Below are 10,820 nucleotides of genomic sequence, written 5' to 3'. Positions count from 1 at the left end.
AAAAAAAATTAATAACTTCATATAAAAATATCATAGAGATTAGATATGATTTAAAATCTTATGTTAATGTCAGAATGAAAATAATATAAATATAAAAAAATACATTTCAATTCATCGGATAATATCAAGCATGTTATAGATGAAAAATAAGAGGAATATGAAAATAACTAATACCATAGCTTTTCTTATTATTTGGCAGTAGACTTTCCTCGCGCAGAAGTGGTAATTAGAAAAGTTAATGTATGATCTATTTACCATTCTGATAGTTTTCAATTTTTTTTTTTGCTTTAGAAATATATTACCCAGTAATTTTTAAAAATTTCGGATACAAGAATAATGCAAGATAAGCGTGTCAAATTCGTGGAAATAATCTGTGTTTCAGATTCATAAATATTTTTTTTAGTGAGACGCACCTAAATTATTAAGTGAAGTGATTACCAGTGGAATGCTTACCTTCTTTGAAGCAGGCGTTCAATGACTCCGAAATAGCATTTTTCCAAGAGTCACCAGATATGGATTGCAGTTGTTTTTCAATTGCTTCCCTTTGCAGAACACTGTCTTCCTTGTTCTAAAACACGATTATAAACCATACTCATATTTTAATAAACGATAGACATTCGTTATGTAAGCATTCTTTAACGTAAATGTTCCTATTATACTTACAATGAAACCGGCGGATCTATAAACGCACTCCTCAACACACTGTGGAAAAGAAAAATTATTGAGTGTATTTGAAGAAATGCTATAAAATAAATTAGATAAGTTGTAAGTACTTACACTTCTTCTCTCACGGACAGATTTCTCTGAAACAATGAGATTGGTTCTTTTATACATTAAGATTTTCGGGTTTTAAAAACACACAAAGTATTTGTTTTAATAGGCAGGACTCTGTCGCTAGTCATAATGTAACAGTCAAATTATGTATGTACGGTAGGTTTTATTTATATTTTATGATTGATATAAGAGAATTACTTGAAGTTACCTCAAGCATCAGATTAATAATATTTGTCTAAAAAATTAATTATAATCGTTTATATTATCGAAAATAACGATATTTTAGAATATGTTATTGTCTCCAAAATTTGTCTTTGTTGTTAAAAAGAAACATAGATATGAACATATGTTGCTAAATTTAATAAAATAGACAATAAAAAGGTAAACTTTAGAAGTATAATTAAAAGATATGTATAAACATTTTAAACAAGAGTTTTAGTATCGTCACACACGATAATTATCCGAAATCAAACTAAATAAAAACTTTGTAATTTAAAACTAATATAGGTTGCTAAAAATAATCACCATTTAACAAAGTTACAACACTCACCAGTGAGGACAGCAGAAGATGGTGCACCATACTGCCTGATACAGCCCACCAGGTGCTTCCTCATTTGGTCGGTCGGGTAGGGCTGGTCGCAGCAATTAGGGGGTTGCTAAAAGGAACAGGCGAAAGAAAAGGAAATTAAGTGATTAAGAATTATTTTAAATTTCCCACATACACCGTTTCCATTACGCGCATATGTATGTATGATTAAAATTAACGATAAATATGTGACGACTAATTTATTCTCAGGTGTCAGTAAAGCTCTAGGCTTTAGTTCTGGTATACACCAGGACCTTGTTGTGCCTCTTTGTTACAAGGGGCTGCATCGATATTCCCGTGTCCCCGGAATGCAATGCGGGTCTGCGCGATATATAGCCGCTTCCACAATTTTATTATCAATTACCGTAAGTCTAAAATTCCTACATACTTGATAAAAAAAAAAAAGTAACAAACATAGGTACGTACATAACATAATGTACGTCAGACAATTATTTGCTGGTAGTTCTAAAACAATATGTAAGCCCTTGCCCAAATAATATTTTATTTGTGCACTAAAAGCAACACTTGATGGGCCATAAATTCAGGCCACATTGTACCAGCCAAGCTACGAATAACCCATTTACAAGTTTGCGCTTGCAAGTATTTGCCATAGTTTTGTAAATAAACCTGAACATTAAAATTTTGTGTCACACCAAAATAGAATCATCATGGTTGTATAAGGTATTCAAAATCACTAGATTCCATCGCTAAAAAGTCGTAAAAATCCATTATCCGGTTCTAATAGAGGCTATGGTTCATTGATAGTTCTAAACAGCTTCTATGTTATATTTTCTAGTTTTGTTGGATTCGATTTTGAATTTTGTTTAAACGGAAAGTATAGAATCCTGTGTTATGAGGTACCTTGCGAACGTAATGGTGTAGACGAGACTATGTTGTAGAGCTGTTCTGGAACAAACGTGGGGCGTCGAATCGGAGTAGCTTAGGCTATGAACAATTAGGGCTAGTTTTTAATACCTTCTATTCAGTAAAACGAGTTAGATGTTGAATATTGTTTGTCTTTAATCATAGAATTGGCAAATGCAACTTGGTCATATGAGTTGATTAAATTAGTGCTCAAAAAAGAATTAAAAATCTAAAATAAACTATTCATATCACTTGTTCATAAGTAACGTAGAAATCACAAGGAATGTCTTGTCCTGAAAATGATATATCCAAACCTTAACTTTTCCGTTTCATCTTTCAATATTTCAATTTAATAACAAATGTTTGAAAACATACTGTTCTTTGCAAATTGGTGAAGATAAACCCTTTAATGGCCAACTCAAACGATTGCAAAATCTAGGAAATATTTGGGGAAGATGTAAGTATTTTTAATGTAAAAATTAAAAATTATTGACAACCGATGTAGAAGTATCAGCAATGTTTTTCTAATCTAGAAAGTAATATTTGATATTTATTAAGGAAATCATCTACCCACACCTGAAAAGTTTACCTTTAGTTGTTTCTTCAGACCTTTCGGCGTCCTTTCTCTTTTTGTTATATAAGTTTATTTTTCTCATATTAATCACATATTTTGTCTCTCAATAAAAATAATATCTTGTTTTGAAAATGACGTCATCTTACAGATGTGAAAAAAAAATTGATTACATGTTAGTTTTACTTTTTGATTAACAGGGAGAATTCGGAGGTAGTACTCTCATTTAATCTCCACTGGCTTCTAACACTGAAACAGACACATTGATCACTCTTTTCAATAACGTCATATCTTAAAAAACGTGTTTTGAGTGATTTTAAAGTACAAAAGTAGAAAAAAAATTTTAAAATCAATATTAAGCCACCGATTGAACTTTGTACTGTGATAGCAATGGTCTTAAGAGTGAAAAAGTCTTTCCCAAGATCAGACAATAGTAGTTTGAAATTTCCTTATTATATTAACTTTTACTCTATAAAATACTGTGGTAATTTTTTTTTATTAATTCTTTTTATGACAAAGTTTATACTTTCAAAGTTTTCGAGTAATATTTTATTAATGTTATTTTGTGCGAATTACAATTATATTTTGATAATTTAATCTAATTTCACCTTCATCAAAAGCAATCTTATGAGTACGATTGCAACAAAAAAGAAGAGATATCTCATCATTGAGACTACTTGGGAGAGACAAGGGAGTTTTAACCTCAGTGGAAAGGTAAAAGAAAAGGACTGAGATTTCCTATAGTCCAGAAGGCGAAAGAAAGCGGGAAAACAAAAACACGAGAGCTGCGGGTTGGAAGGTATTCCCTCTTTTTTTGGGGGAGGGGCTAGGGAGAGAGGGGGAGACATTTCACCTGGTGATGAAAGTTGCCTATCGGTCAGAAGAGCCCTACTGTACATGTGCGGAGGGAAAGAAAAAGAGTGAATTCGGAGGTTTTCAGCTTGATGTAAAACTTGAGTGAAAAGATTTTGTAGAGGTTTCTTTTATTTTCATTTCTGAAGTTTTTGTTTAATTTATTATTATCTTTAATTTTTTCTTTTAAATAAAATATAAACATACACTTTATCTCTGCATATTAACGGCATCCAATATTGTGAATTATAATATCAGTCAATAAATGAAATGAAGTCCAATTAACAAGTGCAGTACGTAGTTTCTCTACAGCAAGTGTTGTTACCGTATCAAACTTGCTTTCCTCATCAGCTTAGGTAACATCTGTATGATTCACCTAGTCTTTTAATATGTAAGCAAATTTGCTAGGTCTTTCTATGTTCATTTTTGGGATTATTTATGTAAGCAACTTTATCTTTTCAACACCTTAGAAAGAAGTTTTGAAAAAAAGATTCCGTCATTTACATTCTGATTATAAATGCACATACCAGTTTCGTGACTTCCATATAGCTCTTATTTTCAACGATAGCTATATTTTCCTAAACTCTACTTTGGCACGATACAGGAAAGCTATAAATGCAACTCCCATGTATATTTACATAGTAAAAAATAATCACAAAAATAGTTGAAGAGTGTTAAGATCTAATATTTTTCTTATCTAGATTTAAAGCCTGAAATTTCAACTTTTTTCATATTTTTGTATTTTTGAATACAAGTAGTTCATCCAAGCACCTTGACATAAAATTATACCAAATAAATTACATATAATTAAAATTACCGAAGACTGAGCCGTTCTAGCAATTTCGTAAATCAGTTCTTTATTTACCTATTTAACATGAATGAAGAACAACAGTTACACTAGCATTCAAATGTTTAAGACCAACTCAAAGTGTTGAGAAAAACTGGTATGTTTTGGAATAAAAACAATGAACTAAAATAGCTTCTTAAATGAAACTTTTACCACAAGAGTACATATCGCTGCCCTAGTTGAACATTGAAACGTCTCAAGAAATGGTTATTATTTATTACAAAGAATAATAGGTAAACATATGTCATAAAATATAAGTAAAAAAAATATTTCGAGATGTAATCGATAGTTTTGAACTGTATAGATCTTATCCTTATTTCTAAGATTACATGCATATTTCCAAATAACCATTTTTTGAGATCTTAAACAGTTGAACTGGGGTAGCGAGATAATGATAAAATTTTAGAAACATTAGTAAATCCAGAATCTACCATTTTTTTTTATTAAACTATAATATATTAATATTACCCGTGGCCATCCAGCTGGTGGTTTCGAGCAATCTACTGGGTCCTTTGCCCTTACTACCCCGAAAACCTGAAAAATAAAAAAAATATTATTATAAGTAATTAATTCCTTGTTAGTCTGTTCTTAAGTTTAATCATTAATCAAAAGATAAGCATAATGAAAAAACAGTTCAAGTTTTCAGTGCGACAAACAGTTCCAGTGCGAACCACGGGAGTTACTTTTTAATTAATGCAAAGATGTAGAAATATTGAAATTATCTTATTTTATCTTATATATATCTATATATAATATTTCTACATCTTTGCATTAATTATCACGTAACTCCCGTGATTCGCAAAATTGATATGACTGGTTACCCAAAAAGAGATTGAACATAATATAAGTAAATGTTCCACAAACATGGCTATTAATAGTTGACTCTATTACCGATATTTCTCTTTATTTTAATGATATTTAAATATCAAATTTTAATTTAATTTAAAGAAAAAAAAAATTATTACTCATCATAAATTACATTATCTGATAAATAATCCACGACGCTATGATCTGGTAAGTCATTAGAGCATTAAATAAATCGATTGAGTCGGGGACTGGAGTAATTGAATTGTAGGTAACGACGCGGGTAAACTCCTCCACCCCCCCCCCCAAGACCAGGTTAGTGCAGCTATTTAATAATAGCATCACCCGACCACCCTCCAACCCCCAGGTCCTAGCCCACTTACTATCGATTCACGAACCTAGGACGATGTATTCATTCGATTCCCTAACGCCGATGTTATAAATAGGTACTTTTATGTCCCACCTTTGTTTAAGAATTCATGATTGATTATTTTCTTTTTGTATATCAGCAATTATGACATGAAAAATAACGAAATAAAAATATTATAACCAGGAATACAGCCTGTTCAAGGATTACTGAATAACCTTTTCCAGTTTTATAGATGATATAATTAAGAGTTTGAAGATAATTAGTGTATTTTAAGAATGAAATTGCTACCTCAAACGCCCTGAGATCCCCTTTTCTTCCCAAATGATTAGTCCCTTCCTGTCAAGAAACTATGATTTAGCATTGGTTCACGAAAAACTTTTGCACAATTTACGTGGATTAAGTTGTCTATGCTTAGATTCTAAAGTGGTGCAAAATAATCACAACCCATTTTCGAAGTACCTCATTATGGTGAGATACAAAAATGGTTGCATAAGTCCGAAAAAAATCCCGAATACTATTTTATTCTACTTAATAAATCATTCTGGGGAAATTTCTCCCAGACCATCGTCTTGTAGGACACTCTAGGAATGATGCATTGATTTATTAAATATTTTTAAAAAATCCCATTTTGGATATTTTTGGACTCAGAAGAATCACAACTTAAACGACGAAATCTATAGTTGGATTTGAGCAATTCTTCCTTCTAAATTGAATAATTAGTAAGGATTATAATAAACTATTTTGATTTTGATGTGCTGACAGAGTTTAACTTAATTTGATTGCTTTTAATTAAAAATTTTAATTTGTTTTATTTAATCACTTAGTTTATTTAGAAGGAACTTTACTTCGTCTAAGGACCATAGGAATTTCCAGGTCCGAAAAAAATGAATCAATTGTTGTCCTTGTTTATAGTGATTTTATTATTGTACTTGTAAATTATATAGTAAATTTATACTAGTTTTATACTGTCTCCAAACTGTTTTCTACCACGCCTCTATATTTTAAAAATGTAAAACAATGGTTAATTAGAACGTTCTAATATAAAAAATCGCATAGACACTACAAAAATATTGTATTAAACGAATAATTTTATATACACGAAGAGTGATGTAGCTCAGAGTGTAAGGCAAAACTAATATTCAAATTTCTGCTGTAGAAGATAATTATCTATTATATTATACTAGCCGTGGTTAGAACCTGAGTCGGGAGGCCCTCCTCGGACTCATCTAGCCTCAGATACGTGAGTGTCTGATCCTTTAATGTACTGTAGGAAACACTTGGTGGTCAGATCACTTTCTTGAATGACCGAACATGGTTCTTTTCTTCACTAATCAGAACTAAAGACGTTTCATGTGTTGTAAATTACAGATTTATATATGTTTAATAACTTCACATACTATTATTTTATATAAATCTATAAAATTATGATTGCCCTTAACGACGGCACTTGCCATCTACAAGAAATGGCTAAGCAGAGAGGATTATACTAACCTTTATTTAGCTGAAGTTGTATACAGGATTAAGGCTAATGAGGAACAGAATATTCATTTAGCATTTTTTTTTTTTTATAAAGACTTTGTGATTGTCATGGAAGTGAATGGAGTTTATTAAGACAACAATATTAAATACTGCTAGTGAATTGACAAATGAACAATCAGAGCTTCTCAGATTTATTTTCATACTTGAACATACTGACAACTTGACCTAATCAAGAGCATGATCGGCCCTAAGGACAAGGAAAGCTTTGGTCTAAAAATAAGGAAAGTAATCATAAAATGATAATAACATTATAATTTTAAAAAAGAACTTTATCTAGAACTTTTTTCTTTTTATTATATGTTGACCATAACTATTTTACAGTTCATTTACTATCAATCATTGCTAATTTATATTTTTTCGGTTATCTGTGTTAAGATGTCCTGAAAAAAATTCTTGCAATTCTATTTATAAAGGAAAGAAGCGGTAAAAATAGTTTATTTTTACGCGTTGCCCATCTCGTATGGTATAAGTATCCTGATTATTATGCTAAAATTTAAAATAATTATCGACGTTTTCAGTGATCAGGAGCATTTGTGTACAATAAAGACTGCCTAAACAGGTTGTAAAAATAAGATTTAAAAAAAATCACAAATGGCTAAATAAAGTTTAAAGTTTCAGAAGATATATTGACCTACTTAAACCTCAGAATAATCTCCAACAATCTTGAGATAAAAGGATTTCAATCAGAAGCTGTTGAATCACATGAAATATTAGAGGAAGCTCTGTTACCTTATGACAGTTTAGCACACAAAATGTTAAAAAGGTCAAATAAATATTTAAAATGTCAGCATTATTAACATTTTTTTTCAACTTGGTAGTTAGTTACATGCCTTTAAAAGAAAAAAAATTAAAATTATATTTTTATCGTATTTAAAAATTATAAATTATAATTTTATTTACAAAATGTATATTAAATCTTTCATTATTAATATTTTTCAGATTAAATAAGTAGATGAAGCATTAATTAGAAAGCTTAATAAAAGAACAATGAATTTCATAAATTTCTCATTTCCGGTGAGAGGTTGTCAACGTTGATTAAAAATCAAGAAAGGAAACTTTGAAAGTTGTGATGGCAAAACATGTATTAATTTGATTTACTTATGATGCTTACAACTAAATTTGTATTATTAATTTTTTTTCTAGCTTTAGGCCCCATAAATAATCATTATCAGTAACAGTAATAGTTGGATAACATTCCACATCAACTCAAAACAATCTCGAACCTCAACATCTCAGATTTTGTCAGCTCAGAGTTGTCTCGACATAGACTTGGAAAACTCAAATTTACTGAGATATGTCCATTCGTTGAATAATAGAGCTGTTAAGTCCTCATAAACGGAGCAAAAAAACAGAGATAAATTTTTGAAATTTCTGTTTAGAATTTAGCTACAGATATATAATAGTTGTAGTTTTAGAGAAAATTCCATACCCTTTCATACATTTGCAACACTATAAAGATTAAGTTAAGTCAAAATTTCTCTAAACCTAATTTAAAATTTTATTTTAATTTTCTTAGGTGGTAAATATTTTAAGATTTTCAAATTTATACCTTGAATAGGTTATGTTGATGCGAATTACAGGGCGAAAAATAAATGTAGGACATAAATTATTTCAATGTTCAGAAAATTAAAAACTGCAGCTCAATTCTCATAAATTCAACTCTTCATCCACAATAATTATAACAGCAATGTTAATATAATAGTTTTCGTGAAAATAATCATAATCAAAACGTCAATAATGATCCTGTTGATATGCCGGAGATACATCAGTAGATTCTTTATTTTATTTATTTTATGCAATTCTTTGATTCCATTAAAATTTTTTTCGCGAATATTTTCAATGTAGTTTTGGGATCAAACGCAAGATACTAGTGGATTTTTTCGATACATGTATTGATCATTTTGCAAGACTTGATCATTTGGACTCATGGGGACTTAAAACGAGTATTAAACCTTTGAAAAAACTAGGATTCGAAATTTTTCCAACCACAATACATTTCTCAGTCAAATGCATTATGACAACAATTTGAATACAAGATAGTAATTTTGAAATTAGCAACAATGAGTTAGATGTTTTAAATAATCTGGCCTGGATGGACCATTTAGTATGAAGTGTACTTCCAACTTAGGTGGTGTTAATTCACTTTAGAATGTGATGGTTGGTTTGTTAAGAGTGCAATTTATATAATTTAATTAAAATAAAATGAATCTATTGAACCTTTACTGGGTTTTAGAAAGTGAACGAGAGAAAAAAATACTAGAATCTATTGCATAATATACAGGGTTGAACTACCTTAAAAAAAGTTTTACCTAGAGAGATTTGATTTTCGTATTAACATAAAGATTTCTACTCTGAGTAAATTCAATCTACCTGACTTAGATAGCTGTAACTCCATCAGTTGTTTGACGACATTGAAAAGTATGTTGGAAAAGTAATTTGTGTTTACAGCATTTGATAATTTTTCATCAAAAAGATGTATATATTCACTCGAAATCATTAGTTGTTTTGTCTTGTAAACAATTTAGCTTATAATGTATATAATATATAACCCACAAAGATAATGTACTATGAGTCACTGTTATGGGCCCATGGGCGATCCAAGCAACAATAAATAATCAATCACCGCGTATTCTTTGTTTCTCATTCAAGATTTGAGATATATTAATTTTTAATGAATAGACTATTAAGATTATGTAAATTTGTTTGAGCAGAGAGGGTGTATTTATATTTTTAGTATGTTCTGAGCTATCATTTAACTTTTTTTTATTTATTTCTTAATCAATTATAATATGTCCCATTTGTATAAATATTTCATAAGGTACAAGTCATGGCCCGATAGAGGATGACCCAAGGTATAATACATTAATTGACCCAAGGTACAATTTATATTTATTTAAAAAAACGTTTTTGTAAAAATATTAAGTTGAAATATTTTAAGAATAAACAAAGTATATTTAAGGCATGACCAATAATACTTTATTTTGAACTTTTGAAAATTATTGTTGTTTCAGAAGATATGAAGGATAGGGAAACTGGACCAAGATAGTGATATCCTCTGCAGATAAGTCAATGTAAAACTGTTTTAACAACATTATTTAAAGCACATTTATCTCCCGCCCCAACGAAATGCCTTGAAAGTACATATCACAACCCTTTACCTCCAGATTATACGTAATCACTATTCCTCGTACCTTCTATTTGAATTATAAAGTTTAAATATATTTCAAGCACCGTGTTTTAAAATATAGAAACTCACAGATATAGCGAGAAGAAGCGCTGCGAGAGGAGACATGACTGAACAAGGAGAGACTCGACGATGAAGCTATATAGCTCCCGGTGGGCGAGGCCAAGTCCCGGTTCCCACCTTCACGGTGCCTTCCTCTGGAGGTCGCGAGGAAGTCCAACCTCCTGCTTCTGCCAGTGAAGACATCTTGCCGGAAGTCTCAGCTAGATATCTAGTGGTAGCGTAGACTGTTCATTAACGGCACGACATCTTCATGAATGTATGAAATATTAGATGACGTCACCATAATTTGAAAATTGAAAAAAAAAATTATTGTATGTGTTTGGAAATGCACATATTAATCCAGCTAGAAGAAATCAAAGGAAGAGG

At 30.4% G+C, this 10,820-nt stretch overlaps 1 protein-coding gene across 1 annotated transcript in view; it reads right to left on the bottom strand.

The window, feature by feature from the left end:
- LOC106678981 (uncharacterized) overlaps nt 1-10,600 on the bottom strand; it is an 18,283-nt gene extending 7,683 nt beyond the window's left edge. The window contains exons 1-6 of the mRNA XM_014417868.3: nt 10,464-10,600; nt 4,963-5,028; nt 1,325-1,430; nt 778-803; nt 664-702; nt 454-568 (exon numbers count right to left, since the gene is read on the bottom strand). Of these exons, the coding sequence (XP_014273354.1) occupies nt 454-568; nt 664-702; nt 778-803; nt 1,325-1,430; nt 4,963-5,028; nt 10,464-10,499 (388 nt within the window). The 5' untranslated portion in view covers nt 10,500-10,600. The remainder of the gene's footprint in view (nt 1-453; nt 569-663; nt 703-777; nt 804-1,324; nt 1,431-4,962; nt 5,029-10,463) is intronic.
- Between the last annotated feature and the right edge of the window lie 220 nt (nt 10,601-10,820).

The sequence above is a fragment of the Halyomorpha halys genome, unplaced genomic scaffold (assembly GCF_000696795.3).
Source record: "Halyomorpha halys isolate HHAL.00 unplaced genomic scaffold, Hhal_1.1 Scaffold170.1, whole genome shotgun sequence".
In the NCBI taxonomy this organism is placed as follows: Eukaryota; Metazoa; Arthropoda; class Insecta; order Hemiptera; family Pentatomidae; genus Halyomorpha; species Halyomorpha halys.
This window is presented reverse-complemented; position numbering and strand designations above follow the sequence as displayed.